The sequence below is a fragment of the Halichoerus grypus genome, chromosome 12 (assembly GCF_964656455.1).
Source record: "Halichoerus grypus chromosome 12, mHalGry1.hap1.1, whole genome shotgun sequence".
Lineage (NCBI taxonomy): Eukaryota > Metazoa > Chordata > Mammalia > Carnivora > Phocidae > Halichoerus > Halichoerus grypus.
In genome coordinates this window covers 53,237,489-53,257,025 of record NC_135723.1, presented here as the reverse complement: position 1 = coordinate 53,257,025, position 19,537 = coordinate 53,237,489, and the positions used below count along the sequence as shown (strand labels likewise).

The window sequence follows — 19,537 nt, the reverse complement described above, 5'->3', positions numbered from 1 at the left end:
GAGAAAGACAAAGACCATCTGATTTCACTCATATATGGAATTTAAGAAACAAAACAGATGAACACAGGGTAAGGGAAAGAAAAATAAGACAAAAACAGAGAGGAAGGCAAATCATAAGAGACTCTTAACTATAGGAAACAAACTGAGAGCTGCTGGAGGGGAGGTGGTTGGGGGGATGGGTTAATTGGGTGATGGGCATTAAGGAGGCACTTGATGGAATGAGCACTGGGTGTTATATGCAACTGATGAATCACTAAATTCTACCTCTGAGACTAATAATACAGTATATGTTAATTAAATTGAATTTAAATAAATAAAAAAAGTAGCCACAGGCTTTCAGTGTTAATGCTTCTAAACAATAAATCCGTTCTCAACCCCCACTCCTATTTTTATTTTCCATTTAAAAAAAGTGGCATATGCACAAATGGTTTTAGTTTTTTTTTTTTACAATATTTCTGATTATTGGCAACTGGCTGTGTCACTGTAAATGGAAGAAGATACAATTAAAAATAGAGATAATATCACTAGATGAAATTACATAAGTAAGTGGAAAATATGACTCAGTTTACCAATATTGTTATTTACACTGAACTTTTAGATAATATATTACATAAAATAAAGTACACGTAAAATTTAAACAAATTACTTGATTGAATAATAGAAGATGGCTTTTAAAATTTTTCACCAATAATAAAACTAACTCTTATTTTAAGTAAGTAAGTGTTCATACACAAATATGCCTGTAATTCTGCAAAACCTAAAGCTTGGAATAATGAAATCTTCAGGATGGATCATGTGAGGCATTTCACTTACTGGTAAATTGGAAGATAACTATCTAATTCTGCCAGAAATTTTACATTGTAATCCTCCCTATCCCCCTAATAAAGGGATACAACTGAATTTTGGGAAACACTGGATATTCATTAAAAGAAACATTGAGAGAGAGATGAGAGAAAGTCCTATGGTCTGAAGAATAGGACTTGCTCAAAGTGCTTTAATATGTGTTACAAAATGCTGGAAGCTCCAAGGTAAAATCATTCAGCCCCAATTACATCTCTCTCTTTACTAAAATCTTTCAATTTAGTTAATTGGATAATTTTTCTCTCTTGGAATATATTCCCAATTTTATAGCCGAAGTTGACAGGAAAATAGATTCATTTTGTAGGAAACTGCTTTACAAACACATGGGTCAGAACATTTTTACAAAGGAGGGAAGCAGGCATTATCTCACATGAGTTTAGCAAATTTTGTTTCCTTTAAAAAATCTGAAGAGAAGATGTTGTGTACACAGAACATGTCTGTACTTGAATAGCATGATTCCAGACATTGATACATGTAACAAAAGAGATCAAAGCATGCCAAATAATTACTAAGTACTTTCTTTGATTACACAAAGATAAAATATGTGCTAACTCCAACAGCATCACTGCACTGACTGTATATTTACTAATTTAAAATACATATCTCGATTTCTCAGGAGTTCTTGATGAGTTCCCTGTTCCTTTATTTTCCCATTGTGCAGGACCACTATCAGATCTGCATTCTGTATTGTGGAGAGTCTGTGAGCAACCACTAGGCAAGTCCTCCCCTTTCTGGCCTTGTTGAGGGCATACTGAACCACCTGGAAGAGAAAAGGACCTGTGATTGCTAGCTTGACTTAGATGCTAATAAACTTACCCAAATCAAATTGGTAAAGGTAATCTAATAACATTTTTTGTGTATTTGCTTATCCCCAAAGGCAACTGCCCTGCTTTGTGAAATACTCACCATACTCAATAGAAATCTAGAAAAAGTAATTATAGACACATTTAGACTTCTAATTAGAAAAGCTTTTGTGATAATGAATAAAAATGAGGTGGTTGTCTGTATGTAAGTAGGTGGTTCCAAACTCAAGAGTCAGAAATTCCACACCTAAGTAGAATGTCTAATTTACTTACTTCATTTCTTCTCATAGCATTTATTTATTTATTTTGGTAGAATTTAGCTATAAATTTATTCTGGCTAAAGTCTCAGCTATGATGGGTTATAATGTTGTACAGAAGAAATGAGAGTGAGGCTGAAAACCAGTATTTGTTGAATATATAAAATATTCATCCCAATGATGGATATCTAATTTAAGTCCCTGCAATAACCCCATAAGGTGGGGGATATTTTTTTTTGTGATGAATAAACTGAGATTAGAAAAGTCCAGGTCACTTGACCAAGGTCATACTGCTAGTAATTGATGAACCCAGGATTACAGCTCAGGTATGTCTGATTCAAATATCATGTTTTTTTCTTGCATTAACACACTGTCTACTTAGAAGTCAAGAATGATCATCATTTACAAATACCAATTGTGTGATGGTTAACCACATAAACTCTTAGATCAGACACCCTCTATTAAAATTCAGGGAAGTTACATAACTTTTCTAAGCCTTAGTATGCTAACCTATAAAATGCACATGGCTAATAAAATAAGCTAATTCATCAAGTTGTGAGGATTGAGATAATAGCATATAATGGGCACTTGGTAAATTACCAATGTTCATTTAACAAATAAGTGCCTACTATGTGCAAGAAACCATTAGAGCACAAGGACATAGCAAAATGAAACATCCGAAGGAGCCTGCAATGTAGGTCTATTGTCAGTCTCTGTTTTTCCCTTGTTTTCTTCTCAAACAGAGCTAAGTGTCTATGGAAGAGGGAGTGACTCCAGGCTCTGACACCGTAGTGTAGATTACTCTTTTAAGGCATGCAGATGGCCTTATTAATTTGTTTGGTATCATAAACATAATAATAAATAGGAAAGTTATTTTTCTTGGGCTTTTTCCTTGACTGGAGAAACATTTCAAGAATTGGGCCTTTCTGATAAATCAAGTGAGAAAACCTTTCTAGAACATAAGATGCCCTGTGTCCCAACTCCCTCCCACCTACCCACCAGCCTCTAACTTTTTTTTAAAGGCCAAAACCTTAATTAGAAATTGTGACCCTATGATTACAATTCTCTCCAGGTCTTTCTTGCCCCAAACTGACCTTGATTTCTTCCACAATACTCCACTCTCTTATTTGATATAATATTCTGAGATGAAATAAGAGAAAGTTACCTTTTCACTCTCATTATCAAGGGCTGAAGTGGCCTCATCCAACAGTAAAATTTTTGGTTTCCGGAGAAGAGCCCTTGCGATAGCTAGTCTTTGTTTCTGGCCTCCAGAAAGCAGTGTTCCTTTCAGTCCAACTTGTGTGTTGTATTTCTATTACAGGAACATGCAATTAAGAAAGCAAGGCTTGGTTATTTAAATTAGCATGGCAACTGTGGGCGAGAACCATCTAAATATTTCAAATTTTGCTACTCTCGAAAATTTGTGTCCCAACAAGTGCTGAAATCTATTCTTGGGCTTTGTTGCAAATAAACGCTAAACCAGCAGTAAACACTACCATCTCATTTACATATCTACGCAGATCACAAACAGCAGACCTTTGCCATTAGGCTTCTACAAAGGGATTGTTTGAATTAAAGCATAAGAAAAAAATTACTGGCGAATGTTCTCAGTAAACACAAATCTTTTTGCATTAAATTCTATTACCTTCTATTTTCAGGTCAAAATGATTTAAAGTATATAAAAACAAGGAAATCATTGGGTTTCTTCACTCTGGCTCTCACCAAACTCTAGGGGCACATCTCTCCAGGGACGGGGATCCTGTTCTCTGTCCCGCAGGTATCTTCCTAGCAGTAAATTAGGCTGGTGTCTGTAGACAGTCCGTTCATCTTTTCAGGCCATAACAGTGACATTTAGCACTCCCAATGTTTCCATGGCCCTCCTACTTACTAGTGACCTTTTCTCCAGTGTTTTCCTCCACAGAAGAATAAAGAAACTGCTAGAGGAGTATCCTGAAGCTGTTGTAGTCTGCTAAATCATGACCAGTCAGTTCAGTTGGTACAAGCAGGCTCCCACTTGCTTTCTAGATTGTCCCATTGACTCTACTTTCCTCCAAGGTTTCACACTGCTTTCTAATACCCCTTGACAGTTGTCTAACAAATATATACTATTGATATCTAGACAAGAATGTGTGGATGGATTGACTAGTGGGAAAGCAAGTCTAATTATACAACCTTCTAAAGGTGGATCCTGTAGCAGCATCATAGAGAAGATGCAGCATGGGATTAATATGCTGGTTGTTTGTCTTAGTGACTTAGAGAAGCTTGAATTAATTGCCTTTCCCTCCACATCTGACTGCCTTCAAGGGGTACCATTTGGGTGGAGTGGGTATCGAGAGAGCCTGTGACACAGCCTTATGATAAATGTGTTTACTTCACCTCAAAGTTCATTTTTCAATTTAAAATGCACAGTTGTTTGCTTTATATAAAACAATGGTGTCTGAGTTCCTAAAGCCCAGTAAAAGTGTCTTCTCTGAAGTGAATGCTCTCCAAAAAAAACAGACTTTATCTCCTCTGTGCTTTTATCTAGGACTGCCAGCACACTGGGCCCCTTCCTTCTAAAATACATTTTATTAAATTTGGAATCACAGGACAGGATAATCAGATAAAACTATGTCATTCATTTCCACACACCACAAAGTTCCCATCCAAATTAGAGAATCCAACCCTAAACCAAAAACTGAGAGAGGATTGGGTGGAAATGATAATGGTTTATAGCTCTTCCTGCCAGTCTAGCTTAAATTGTACACGGGTTGTTCTAGTGTAGCTGAAGAAGATAACAATACTAGCTTAGAAATCACTTTGCATTTCTTGGCCTTCTCTGGATTGCAGGAAGATCTTAGCATCAAGAATGAATTGGATGAAAATTAAATTCAGATGTTTTTGTCCATCATTAAGCAGAACAGATTATAAATGTCAATATACACATTGTCTCAATACCAACCTAAAAACATTTTCAGATACTCAGAGTGAAGGTTTTCATTTTTTAATGAAGAATTACAGGGGCACCTGGGTGTCTCAGTTGGTTAAGCGTCTGCCTTCAGCTCGGGTCATGATCCTGGAGTCTTGGGATCCAGCCCAGCTTTGGGCTCCCTGCTCAGTGGACAGCCTGCTTCTCCCTCTGCCCCTCCCCCTGCTCAAGCTCACGTGACCTCTTTCAAATAAATAAATGAATAAAATCTTTTAAAAAAAAGAACTACAGAGTTTCATTTTCCTGTTTAAAGATTTTATTTATTTTTATGAGAAAGAGAGAGAGCGCACAAGAAGAGTAAGTAGCAGGCAGAAGGAGAGGGAGAAGCAGGCTGAGTGATGAGCAGGGAGTCTGACTCAACTCAGGGGGGCTCGATCCCAGTCCCCTGAGATCATGACCTGAGCCGATGCTTAACCAACTGAGCCACCCAGGTGCCCCTCATTCTGCTGTTTAAACTGAAAATCTAAATCAATTTTCTGGCAAACACTGGGATGGATGGTGAGTGTCCTGAAATATGCAACCTGTTTATGACATGCTTAAGGAACAATGACTCCTTGATATGAACCTGGGGCTAAAAGCCAATTGGGTTCTGGAGAGAACATCAGAAAGTCTAATCCTAAACCAACTGTATTCTAGAGAATCCCTGCAAACCCTGGAGAGAAATTTAGGGTGGTTTCAGTGGTTGAAGTCTTATTCAAGGAGCCTTGACGTGTCCTGACCGAGAGCTGCATCTATACCTGGTAAGTTTCTCAGAGGATCCTCAAGACCAAGGCTGTGTTGCTTCAACTCCCCTCCTAGGTGGGTATTTCTGGATGTCTGCAGGTCATCTCCATAGTATATAGTATAGATGTTACCCTTAGCATTCTCCAAATTGATGCCTTGCTATTCACCCTCTGAGTTTGAGTTGCCAGTCAGGTCCACAATCCCTTACCAGAAACCCTTAGGTCTATATCTGTTTAAGAATTCTTTTTTGGGGGGCGCCTGGATGGCTCACTTAGTTAAGCTTCTGACTCTTGATTTCGGCTCAGGTTATGATCTCAGGGTTGTGAGATCGAGCCCCTTGTTGGGCTCTGTGCTTAAGATTCTCTCTCCTGCTCTGCCCCTCCCTCCCGCTCTCTCTCTCAAAAAAAAAAAAAAAAAAAGCAAACAACCTGTTTGACTTTATTTATTTTGCAATCTCTATACCCAACATGGGGCTTGAACTCACAGCCCTGAGATCAAGAGTCACATGCTCTACCAACTGAGCCAGCCAAGTGCCCCTTGTTTGACTTTAGAAGAAAATATACTACAAATTGTATATACTATAATATATATTTAGTATGTGATATATAATAACACCCCCAGAAGTTCTGGGGAAGCAAGTGGTAATCAAACATATGAATATTTGTGCAGAAATATTTGATTATTCATTCTAAGTAGGATTAATAAAGACTACATATGGCTTCACATCATTTTGGCCACCAAATAAGTTTGCACCAAACATACAAAATTTGTGTGTAAGGGATGGAGTTTAATGGCTTTTGGAAATTGGAACTGGGGAACAGAAAGTGTGGACCTGCATTGCTCTCATCCAGAATGTTGTAAAGCTCCAGGGCTTGTCCTTTTAATGCCAATCTCTGCCATTACCACAAAGGCCACAGTGCCTCCTGGATGAGCAAACAAGAGGCTGAGTTTCAGCAGCAACTTTTTGCTTTAAAATCTGATCACATTATTTCTTTGCCTAAAAATGTCTAGTGGTTTCCTATTTCCAATAAGACAGAGTCCAAGCTTCTTAGCCTAGTATATCAGAACCTTCACATTTAGTCTCTGCTCATGTTTTGGCCTCTTCTCGATTCCCCAATTTATGCCTTATGCTCAGGATTTTAAATTTATTTCCTTCCAAACACCTGAAACTCTTTCATATATGTATATGTTTCCATGTGAGCTTATTCTGTCTTCTAAGTATGGATTTGTCTCCTCTCTGCCTGGGGAACTTCTACTCATTATTCAAAATCCGATTTAAAACAACATCTTCTGTGTGATTTTCTCTGAGCTCCTAAAGAATTTGTCATTCCTTCCTTTGTAAGCTCGTCACACACTCTGTGTGCTTTTATTCCAGCAGGCTGTCCAGTGTATCGTACACTTTCTTGCTCACTTTTCACAGACATTCCTGAGCCATGTTTTGGTAATTCCACTTTTCCAATATCTTTTAAATCCTTTTCCTTGTTTTATTTCACTTTATAATTACTAATTCAGGCATTCATAACACTGGAAATAGCTCCTAAATCATCTCCCAACTCCCTCTCTTTTCCTCACTACAACAAATGATCATTTACATTGCTGCTAGATGTGATGTCCAATGTCCTATTCCAAAATGATATTTTGGCACCAGATTTCTTTATGGTTCTACATTTTTTTTTTTTTGGTAATGGTGATATGAAGGTAAACTAACGTTAAAAACACTGAGAAACAAGTCATTCTTTCTTTTAGGAAATAACATCGTCTTGGTTTCTAAAGTTTATTGTAAAAAGTTAGCATACTGAGTCTCTGCAAAATGTAGTTTTGGGTAAATTTGGGAAATAGGACAACAAAAATAATGAAAGATAATGAACAATTTAAGAGTAAAAGTCAAATGTTATGAATATGTGGTAGGTGACAGGAGTGGTGGGGACTCTTCTAAGTAAGGTGGCCATGGAGGGTCTCGGCAAAGATGACATTTCAAGGAGCTCGAAAGTTAAGGAACTGGCTCTGCAAAGAGCCAGAGGAAGGGAGGTCCTGGCTGAAGAAACAGCAAGTGTAAATGTCCTGACGTAGGGAAAAACTTGGTGTGTTCATGAGATAGAAAAGAGGACAGTGTGGCTGGAGCAGAATGAGCATATGGTAAGGAAGGAACTGGAGACGCAAGCAGGACCAGATCACAGAAAGCTTTGCCAGCCACATAAGAAATTTGAACATTTTTCTAAGTGCAAAGGGATGCCATTAGGAAGTTTTAAGCAGGAAGGGACAGAATCTAATTTATGTTTTTAAAAGATCCCCCTAGTTAGTGTGAGGAAGAAGAATTATAATGGGGCAGACTGGCAGCAGGAAGACAGACTAAGATGCTACTGGAGTGGTCCAGGGGTTGGAGGGGATGATGGTGGTATAGACATGAGTAGAGTGTATTTGGATAAAAGGTAAAGAATCAAATCAATCAAATCAATTAATATTCAGTGAATATTAATACAGTTTGGTCTTGGAACAACTAGTCCAGAAACATCTCAATCTTTGCTTTTTACATATAACTTTATATTAGATGCTAGCAATAAATAAATTGTATAATTCAAGTAGCACATAAAAGCACTTAGGCTTACTTGGCAGCTTTGTAATTCAAGATTTCAGATATTTTTCTTACCTCAGGGAGACCTTCAATAAAAGAATGAATATTTGCTGCATTTGCTACTTCTTTTATTTCATCTAATGGCACAACACGGCTGTTATCACCATAGGCAATGTTGTCGGCAATGCTACAGTTGAAGAGTACAGGCTCTTGAGAAACAATTGCTATTTGGGAACGGAGCCATTGTACATTCAATTCCTTTGCATCCACACCATCAAACAGCTGCCAAAAGCAAAATGGAGAATGGTATGTGAAGATCCAACAACTGTATCATGTTACAGTTCACTATATTCAAACATATACAAATTATAACAAGAAGGGTAGGAATTCAAGCTACCTCACAGTAAAATGCTACCCAAGGATGTATAGTAAATCATACTGTATAGAAGCAGAGTGTAATTGACTAAAATGCCAACTCCTAAACTTACTTGACATTTCTATGAACGGCCACATAGTCTAGAGACTTGCCTGGAGTCTAGAGTAAAGCCTGGTGCTTTGTGCTGAAGTCAGATGGCAAATGAACAACCTCTACTGTAATAGGACCCCACTTTATTAAAGCCCAGAGAGAGAAGGTGTAGACTGATACAATAGTCACATACAGAGGTATGTCATTTTGTACACAACCAGGCTTATTCACATGAACATATAACAACATTCAACTGGCATTTGATGAGGATACCTACTAGCTGATGGGGACTTTTCAGGTACCAGGGAAATAGTGGTAAGCAAGACAAAACTCTTGCCCTCCTGCAGCTTATATTTTAGTGGAGACAGGCAGTCAATAAACACACTAACAAATAAGCAACTCAAAAAAGAAAGTGTCATGAAAACAGGATAATGGGATTGAGAGTGACTGAGGATGTGGGGAGGAAGTGGGAAGCAGGTTGGTGAATGTGTTATTTTCTACGGAGTAATCTAAGAAACCCTACCTAAGGAAGTAGCATTTAGATTGAGATTTGAATGATAAGTAGTCAGCAAAGAGGTTAGAGCGAGAAAATTCCAATCAGGGAAACAGCAAGAACGAAGGCCATTAAGTGAGTTTAAAGAACACAAAGAAGCCAGTGAGACAACACACAGTATATAAAGTGGGGAGTGGTAGGAGAGGAGTTTGGAGAGAGAGGCAGGGACCAGATCATGAAGGACCATGATTGATGGAATGGACTCTGTTTTATTCTAACTGTGGTAGGAAGTCATTGGAAGGTTTAAAGGAGGGATGTGCTATGTTATGTGCAAATAGATGACTTACCTAATTTTGGACTAATTGTTAACTCAGTGTTACCACTGGTAACAAGGGAGCCATTCTGGACCATTTTATTTTGCAAATAGTCATTGAGAATCTGTGATGGGGGGAAAAAAAACCACCCTGTAAATTGCAGGAGAATGAGGACTAATATGACAGTCTTTGACTTTTAGGGGCTTAGGATTTTTTGTGGGGAGGAGGAGGCAGAACAGGAAGGTGTGTGTGTGTGTATGTGATGTGGTGCTGGTTGTGGGGAGAGGATATTGAAAACCTGAATATAAGGAAGAGTAAGAAAGGTGCCAGGTGAGAAAAAGTCATTGGGATTCTAAGGAGAGAGAGGTTGCATCTTTTTTTGAGATCAGGATGCAGGACTTAATGGAGCTGATTTAGGTAAGCCCTAACCATGCTTAAAATTTTGAGAGTTGGTGGGTGGAGAAGGCCAGTGGGAATAGTAGGAAGCCTGAAACAGGGTGGCAGAGGAAATTTATCTCTGTCTTAAACCAAGAGAATAAAGAAAGAGCCTAGATACAGATATTAGAACCCTCCTCTAACACCTGTATTCTAAAAGAATTCCATATCTTGTAAGATCAAAATTTCTTTTCTTTTTTAAAATTTCTAATTTGTAGACTTTTAATTTTTCTTAAATTTTTAAAAAAATTTGAGTATAGTTGACACTCAATGTTACATTAGTTTCAGGTGTGCAATATAGTGATTCAACTTCTCTATACATTATGCTATGCTCACCACAAGTGTAGCTACCATCTGTCACCATTCAAGGCTAGTACAATATTACTGGCCATATTTCTTATGTTGTGCCCTTTATTCTTGTGACTTATTCATTCCATAACTGGAAGCCTCTATCTCCTACTTACCCCCCTTCATCCATTCTGCCCATCCCCCTCCTTCCCTCTGGCTACTATCTGCTTGTTCCTGTGTGTTTATAGGTCTAATTCTGCTAGTTTATTTGTTTATTCATTTGTGTTGTTTTTTAGATTCCACATATAAGTGAAATCATATGGTATTTGTCTTTCTCAGTCTGACTTATTTCACTTAGCATAATACGCTCTAGCTCCATCCATGTTATCACAAATAGCAAGATCTCATCCTTTTTTATGGCTGAATTATATTCCATTGCATATATATATATATATATATATATATATATATATATATATGCATATATATATATGCATCTCACATCTTCCTTATCCATTTGTCTATCAATGGACACTTAGTTTGCTTCCATATCTTGGTATTATAAATAATGCTGCAATAAACACAGTGGTGCACATATCTTTTCAAATTAGTGTTTTCATTTTCTTTGGGTAAATATCCAGTAGTGGAATTATTGGATCATATAGTATTTCTACTTATAATTTTTTGAGGAACCTTCATATTCTTTTCCACAGTGGCTATATCAATTTACATCCCTACCAACAGTGCATGAGTGTTCATTTTCCTCCACATTCTTGCCAACATCTGTTATTTCTTATCTTTTTGATTCTAGTCATTCTGACAGGTATAAGGTGATATCTCATTGTAGTTTTAATTTACATTTCCCTGATGATTAGTGATGTTGACCACCTTTTTATGTGTTGTTGGCCATCTGTATGTCTTTGAAAAATATCTCTTCAGGTCCTCTGCCCATTTTTAAATTGGATTTTTTTTTTTCTTTTTGGTATTGAGTTGTAGAAGTTCTTTATATATTTTGGACATTAACCCTTTACTGGAGATATCATTTGCAAATATTTTCTCCCATTCAGTAGGCTGCCTTTTTATTTTGTTGTTTTCCTTCACTGTGCAAAAGCTTATTTTGATGTAGTCCCAATAGTTTATTTTTGCTTTCATTTCCCTTGCCTTAGATGACATATTTAGAAAAATGTTGGCTATAGCCAATGTCAGAGAAATTACTGCCTGTGTTCTCTTCTAGGACTGTTGTAGTTTCAGGTCTCACATGTAGGTAATCTACTTTGAGTTGTTTTATGTATGTTAGAAAGTGGTCCAGTTTCATCCTTTTGCATATAACTGTCCAGTTTTCCTAGCACATTTATTGAAGAGACTGTCTTTTCCCTATTCTATATTCTTCCTTTTGTCAAAGGTGTGGCTTTATTTCTGGACTCTGTATTATGTTCCATTAATCTATGTGTCTGTTTTTGTGCCAGTACCATACTGTTTTGATTACTACAGCTTTGTAATATAACTTGAAGTCTGGAATTGTGATGCCTCCAGCTTTGCTCTTCTTTTTTTTTTAAGATTGTTTGGGCTATTTGGGGTCTTTTGTGGTTCCATACAAATTTTAGGATTGTTTTAGCTTTGTGAAAAATGCTGTTGGTATTTTGATAGACATTGCATTAAATCCATAGATTGTTTTGGGTAGTACAGACATTTTAACAATATTTGTTCTTCCAATTGATGAGCATGGAATATCTTTCCATTTGTTTGTGTTGTCTTCAATTTAAGATCAAAATTTCTGTCACCATCATGACTGAAGAATCTTTGAGTCTTTGTATTTTGTATTTAGCCTCAAAGTCCTATCCATCATTTTTGTTATTGGTTTGCTTGTCCGCTTAGTTAAGGGAGAGAGATTTTTTTTTTTTTTTTAAACTACTGCACTGTTTGCCCTATTCAAACCAGTAAGGATGATTAAGCCCAAGGGAATGTTTAAGAATAGCACCACTAAACCCTAGATAAGCAGTACTTAAAATCAGTCTTACCACTTGTCCTTGTACAGGGTCATAAAATCTCTGCAGAAGGTGGATAGAAGTGCTTTTTCCACAGCCACTGCTCCCAACAAATGCTACTGTCTTCCCTTTCTCAATACTGAGGGATAAGCCACAAAGGATGAGAACATCCTGGCGACATGGATAGAAAAAAGAGACCTCTCGAAACTCTATATTCCCTTCACATGTATCCTGCAAAAGAAAGTTGGCAGGGTTTAGAATGATAACTTAAAAAGATTGTAACACATTATAGCACATTGGCTGAGTGTTTCCTGAAAATTATGCATATTTCCACAACCATTTTATTTTAAACAGTATTCCTCTCTATAGAGCTGTTGACTGCCTGATCATTTCTGTCACCTTTGTTTAGGTTTTTACATCTGTACTTCTTGTCTCCATTACTGGACTTCACCAAGTTCCTAAAAAGCACTGGTTTCCTTTGGTTTCACTACCTAGACATAGTCTCATCTGCAGACTAGCTGTTTGACCAAATGTTCTGAATAATTGTATATATCTTTAAAAATTTAGTTTGTCTTTTACAGACCTTTATTGCTTAATTTGGAATAGCTGGGGTCCTCATAAACTATATGTATAAATGTTATTTTTCTAAGTTGGACCATGTTTTACAGTTAATATATATTATGCTTTGAATTTGGGCTTATCTTTGTTTTCAATTGATCATCATTCGGCAGTGATGCCTAAAAGTTTATTTTTCTGGGGCGCCTGGGTGGCTCAGATGGTTAAGCGTCTGCCTTCAGCTCAGGTCATGATCCCAGGGTCCTGGGATTGAGCCCCGCATTGGGCTCCCTGCTCAGCAGGAAGCCTGCTTCTCCCCCTCCCACTCCCCCTCCTTGTGTTCCCTCTCTCGCTTTGTCTCTCTCTGTCAAATAAATAAAATCTTTAAAAAAAAAAATAAATAAAAGTTTATTTTTCTCTCTATGCTTCAATCTCTTTTGATAATTTGTAAACCAATACTTATATATACCAAGGATGTTTACAAAAGACTTTCCAGAACTATCACTAAATGATTAACTTTCCCTTTATATATTTGGTTCTAAGATTTTGGATTCTTTTGAACTTCATGTTTGCTTGCCCTCATTCAATTGCATTTTAAATAGTCAGGTTTAATAGTCATGCTCAGCATATTCTGAACCCAGCATACAGGCAGAAGGCAGGGGTAGGTGGAGGACAAGAGCATCAAAAAATGTTTGATGATGATACTCTGTTGTCAAAAGAAAGAAATGTTAGGATATATGCCAAAATGTTAAGTGCTGTAGTAGCTTATTTTTAGCTTATTCAGTGCTTTCTGCTTTTCCCTGAAATGAATATTATTTATGCAAAAATGTTTAACAAAATCAACCCAGAAACTACAGAGTAATGAAGAGTGCATTATTTTTGTGTATACTCTGTGGCTTTGGAAAAGGCATAGAGAGATTTTATACTACTAGCCTTTAATACATTTTAAAATTTATTCTTACTATTTTAAATATTTTTTTAAAAGATTACTTATTTTTTTGAGAGAGAAAGAGAGAGCTCGAGCAGAGGGAGGGGCAGAGGGAGAAGGAGAAGTAGACTCCCCACTGAGCAGGGAGACTGACTTGGGGCTCAATCCCAGGACATCAAGATCACGACCTGAGCCAAAGGCAGACACTTAACCGACTGAGCCACCCAGGCACACCTATTTTAAACATTTTATTATGGAAAATTTCAAACATCTACAAAAGCAGAGAGAGAAAAATGTAATGGATTATCTCCCAGCTGCAATAATTATCAACATTTGCCAGTTTTGCTTTCCCAGATTTTAATTTTTAAAAGCACAGGGAATGATATTTAAAAGTATTTTTATATTAAATAAAATGATTAAATAAATTAATTTTACAGTCTTTATAAGAAACATTTCCATATTCCATGCCATGTAATGTAGTTCTATGAAGACATTTATCTGTGAGATACTCAATCCCTTTACTGTAATGTTCTAAGAGAAATGAGTAGCAATGTTATTATACATCTAAATCCTAAGATTAAAGAAAAGTTTTCTATATCCTTTACTTTCTAAAAGACAAATATGAAATCTTACTTTGACTATGATGCATTGTTGAGCATTTTATTTTGAGAATTTCAAGATCTTTTTATTTCTGTAACTAAGGACTGGCATTCCTTTTAATAATTAGGTAGCTTTAAGGATAATATACAATTTTAAGCTATCATACATATAAATCTACTGTTAAAATTCTAATGGGGAAATAATTTTAAATGAAAAATTTCTTCTAAGTATATACCTAATGGCTATTCTTACTTTTAAATTTAAACTGTCTAGATAAGTCTTAAAATTGAATATATATTTAATGTATAAGATACTATTAAGAGGCTTGTTTTGAAATTATACAATCTCACTATTATTTCTCTTTTAATATTCATGGTCTTTTAGAGTTTGTGGTTAAATATGTGTGTCTGTGTATGTGTGAATTTAATAAATATAGTTCCTTTTTTTCCCTCTTCTTATTGCAGATATATTTTCCATAAAATATGGTATCGAAACAGCAGGCATTATTCACTTTGTATGAATTATCAGAGAAAAAAACGAATTAACTCTAATGCAAATCTTCATCCAAGACTTCATCCAATACATCCAGCCAAAGCTTCAGCTGTCTAAATAAAATTAAATATATAAATCAGTTCTTTGTTCAAGAACATTCTCAAGGCATCAGGCAAATAAACTAGAAGTATATTTTTTTAAGATAAAACATGTATATGTTTTAGTAGTAGAGGTGAAAATTTACTTAAGACAAGACCCACTTTCTCTCTTTGTAGCCATAACAGTTATTTTATACAGGTTTTTAATTCTTTATAGCACCATCTTTTGCAAAGTTATCAAATAATGCCTTCATTTAAGTCTCTATATAGAGAGCATTCATGTGTATAATTAATAATGTGGACATTTAAAATCATATTTGTGCTTACTGGTTTTTTTCCTTCTTGACTATAGCTGTCTATAGTTGGTTTCTTTTCCAGCAAAGCAAACAGATGTGCAGCCCCAGATTTGGCTCTCGAATATTCAGGTGCCAAAACAAGTGTTTCTCCAATGGCCATAGCTCCATAAGCAATTGCAGTAAAAACTCTATCAAAAGATAAAGCATTTGAATCTTAGGTCCATTTTCAAACAATAGAACTCTAAAAAAGTAAAAAATAGAACTCTGAAAAAGTAGGCACAGGAATATAAATAACCTTTTGGTACAGAAACACCACTAATGTTGAAGCCCCAACAATGATATCTCTTTTGTTTGTTTGTTTTTAGTAAATTTATTTATTTTAGAAAGAGAGAGGGAGAGAGAAAGAGAGAGAGAGAGCGCACAAGCAGGGGGAAGGGCAGAGGGAGAGAGCGAGGGAGGGAAATCTCAAGCAGATTCCCCAGTGAGTGCGGAGTCTGACATGGGGCTCGATCCCATGACCCTGAGATCATGACCAGAGCCAAAACCAAGAGTCACACAGTGATCATCCCTAGCGTTGTATACCAAAATAACCTTTGGAGTTCAGGTAATCTTAAAAGTTTCTCTTCCAATTAGAGCCAAAGATCAAAGGCACTAAACTAGTGAATATAAAACTTCTTAGCCACCTTGATATAAGGCTCACTCGCTTGGAGATTTGACAGAGAATTCAACTGACAATGGGAAGAATGAGTCTCCAGTAGTGAGATCTGAATTTACACAGGAGATATGAATGGATATTTTTCCTTCTTTTTTTGCACATAATGTAGTTAGAACAGACAATTGATGCCAGATGATTTGTTATCTGACTGAAGTGCTACATGTCTTAAAGAGAGCAAAGCGTGGAGATTGTACTTTGTTAAGGTCCTCGAAAAAAAATCTGACTAAACCATACCTTAGCAAGCCTGGAAGAAGAGCTTTGATCTTTTAGGTTTGCTATACAAATTACGATCTCAGTTTCAAAACATGTTTTAATTATAAAATAGTAAGTATGCAAATGATGTCTGAAAGCATACAGAATATTCACAGATATGTGGCATATCATGTGGCCATGGTCAAATATTTTTCTCTCATTTTCATTTTAGCCATGGAAACATTTTAATAGGATAAAAAATAATGTATCTCCATAGCAGAACTGAAAGTATAATTCAGCTAAGATTGTACAAGTTCCAGTGGCAATATTTGTTTATTTATTATTGAAGTATAATTGACATACAATATTACATTAGTTTTAGGGGTACAGCATAGTGATTCAACATTTTTTATACATTATAAAATGATCACCACAGTAAGTCTAGTTACATCTGTCACCATATAAAGTTACTGTAATATTATTGACTATATTTCCAGTGTTGTACTTTATATCCCTGTGGCTTACTTATTTTATAACTGGAAGTTTGTATCTCATAGTCCCCTTCACCTATTTGGCCCATCCCCTTACCGCTCTCCCCTTACTGGCAAGTAAAAAGATCACAGAACCCAGTTTCTTGTTTGCCGTGCTGGATCACAGCAAGGTAAACATGTTCTGGTCTCCTTGTGAATTTCTCTGGAGATGGAACCTACCAATGGGTGGATGTTGATGCAATCTCTTCAGTGACCTAAACCTCAGATCCTGAATCTTGTTGTCTTTTCAAAGGTCAAGCACAATATAAAATATAAAAACCAGTTTACTTGGATGTCTGACGCTTATTGTAGCCATTAGTTCTGTGATGTCAAGGCATTTTTAGTACTAATGTATATGGAAATTGTTTAAAGCTCAAAATGCCATTCAAAATACTCAATATCCAGTTATAAATATCAGAAGTGATTACTGAGTTTAGGTAACACATCAGAGTTTTTTGTTGTTGTTGTTGTTGTTTTAATGCAAGGGAAAAATCTGACTGAATCAGACTTAAGCCTCAGTCTGATCCGAAAGTCAGCAGGTGAGATAGGAAGATCATTGGATTATGAGTCAGGAGACCTGGATTCTAGTCCCAAAGGGATAGAGCCTTCTATCCTCTAGATAGAAGATAAAGATAGAACAAAAGATAGAACAAAAGAGAACATCCTTCCTCCTCTGATTTCAGACATGCCAAAATATCTACCTGTCCTAAAATTTCCACCACAAAATTCAGTTTAAGCATTAAGGATAAATATACAGAGGGCAATGTCTTTGTTAGATCCCTCTTTAAAAAAAAAAAAAGAATTTATTTATTTATATCAGAGAGAGAGCAAGCAGGGGGAGAGGGAGAGAGAGAATCCCAAGCCGACTCTGTGCTCAGCATGGAGACCAACTCAGACCTCGATCCCATGACCCTGAGATCATGACCTGAGCCGAAATCAGGATTTGGATGCTCACCCAACTGAGCCACCCAGATGCCCCTGTTAAAATGTCCTTCTCTTAAAACAGAGGTTTACTGAGAAGGGGAGAAAGGCCTTCCATTTAGAACTTGTATCTGCGAGAGATAAACGACCTGAAGGATGCACATTAGAGGAAGGAAAAGTTTCAGTAGAGAAGGGAGAGTATCAACTAAAAGCCCCAATGCTGTCTTTATTGTGTATGTATTGAAGGGAGGGTAAGTCCAGATGGGGGTTGATGTTAATGAGGATTATACTGAGAAGCCTAATTTTGTGGTGAAGGAACTATCTGGGGGTTGAGTCAGGACATTAATCTTTTATATGTTTTTTCCCAGGTGGGTTCTGTATAAACATAGGCCAATGCTGGTCTGCTACAGAATGTGCCCTAGCTGACTCTGGCCCAGTTAGCTAGAATGAACTAAATTGCGATTCAACTTTATTCAAAACCTATTTATTGCACAACGAACAGTACTTCAACTTTGTGGGTTGGCCAGGGTTGAGGGAGAATATTGAGCAGGAAGAGGTCTGGAAAGGATTTTCAGGTGCTGGGCTTCTTTTTCCCTAGTTTTATGGGTTCCCCATGGGCTCATGGGGCCATTATCATTGCATCCTCACTACAATGATTCTTTCAAGCATGTCCAAGCAATGGGGGAAAATCCCCTTGCCTATCACTGCTGCTAAAATCAAACTGGAATTTTACAAAGATTCTTTGTCTAGGAACAACACAAAAAAGCACAGAAATGAATAATCCTAATTTTACCGCTGCTGATCCAAATAGGAATACCCTGAAGAGTTATTGGTTCAAATCTATTTGTCTCCCCTTAATCTTGCTTCCATACCCAGTTTGTAAACCTTTGGTGACTTACTCTAAGAGTAAGTATACTGGGGGGTTCAAAGCCTGGGCTCTGAAGCCAGACCACTGAGACTACATCCAAACTCCACTGTTTATTTACTAGCTGTGTGAACTTGGGGCATGTTCTGTGCTTCTGTTTCCTTATTGGCAAACAGAAGATAATAGGACTATCTACATCTTACAGCATTGTTGTGAGAATTAAATACATTAATAATATAAAGTGCTTAGTACAGTGCTCAACAAATGTTTAAGTTGTTATTACTCTCAGAACTGAAAATTAATGGGACACTTTTTGTTGGCAAATAAGCTCTCATACTTCTATAGAGATACATCAGCCCACCAGGTCAAATCACAACTTCTGAAGCCCACACTCAGTAAGTTTTTTCTTTCTGACTGGAAAGCAGAGTACTTTTCCTCACAGAGGTGGCCATTATAATTGTACCCATACTCATGCTCTTCTCCCCTAACATCCATGTAACACTCCAAAGATTCTTTTCTTCCCACCCTAAATCCTTTCCTCAACACATGGAAGAGAGAAAATACACAACTTTTATGTGGTACTTTGGGTTTGAGAGAATGTTTTCATATATATGATACCACTTGATCACCTAGGAGATAAGTAAGGCAGGAACTCTTATCCCTTCATAACAAACGAGGAGACTCGAGCTCAGAGAAATGAAGCATTTGTCCAGGATCACACAGTTATAAACATGTAGGGCTGGGACCCGAACCTCCTTGTTCACTGTGCTTTCCCTTACCTGGTGTTCCTTCCAGTGGAAACTTGGTCTGAACTACCTCTCCCTGCATGTTGGGGCTTGTTACCACTTTGTTTCCCATTTTAGAATCTTCAGAAGGCCCTCGATAATCCAATCGGCCTTGATTTGTCTCCTTTAGATCCCTTCAGTGGTTGATCACTCTATCTACTCTCCTTATCTTATCTTCTTCTCTTCTGGATAATCCCTGAGGAAGAGCTGGGTACAAGTTGGGTGGCTGCCACAGCAGTGAACACTGAAAGAAGACTTTCCTGTTTTCCTTGTTTTGGCTACTTAAGGCTGCTCTACCAATTATAATGATGACACACACAGTTCTTCCATGGCTGCTTGGCCTACCAGAGCAAAGATGGTGGTGGAGGCCTAGCTTGTCTCCTTCTATCCCTTAG

The 19,537-nt window shown here is 37.0% G+C and overlaps 1 protein-coding gene across 1 annotated transcript in view; it reads right to left on the bottom strand.

The window, feature by feature from the left end:
- Positions 1–1,423: 1,423 nt before the first annotated feature.
- ABCB5 (ATP binding cassette subfamily B member 5) overlaps positions 1,424–19,537 on the bottom strand; it is a 119,497-nt gene continuing 101,383 nt past the window's right edge. The window contains exons 23-27 of the mRNA XM_036113142.2: positions 15,166–15,322; positions 12,199–12,396; positions 8,260–8,466; positions 3,087–3,233; positions 1,424–1,621 (exon numbers count right to left, since the gene is read on the bottom strand). Coding sequence (XP_035969035.2) covers positions 1,424–1,621; positions 3,087–3,233; positions 8,260–8,466; positions 12,199–12,396; positions 15,166–15,322 — 907 coding nt within the window. The remainder of the gene's footprint in view (positions 1,622–3,086; positions 3,234–8,259; positions 8,467–12,198; positions 12,397–15,165; positions 15,323–19,537) is intronic.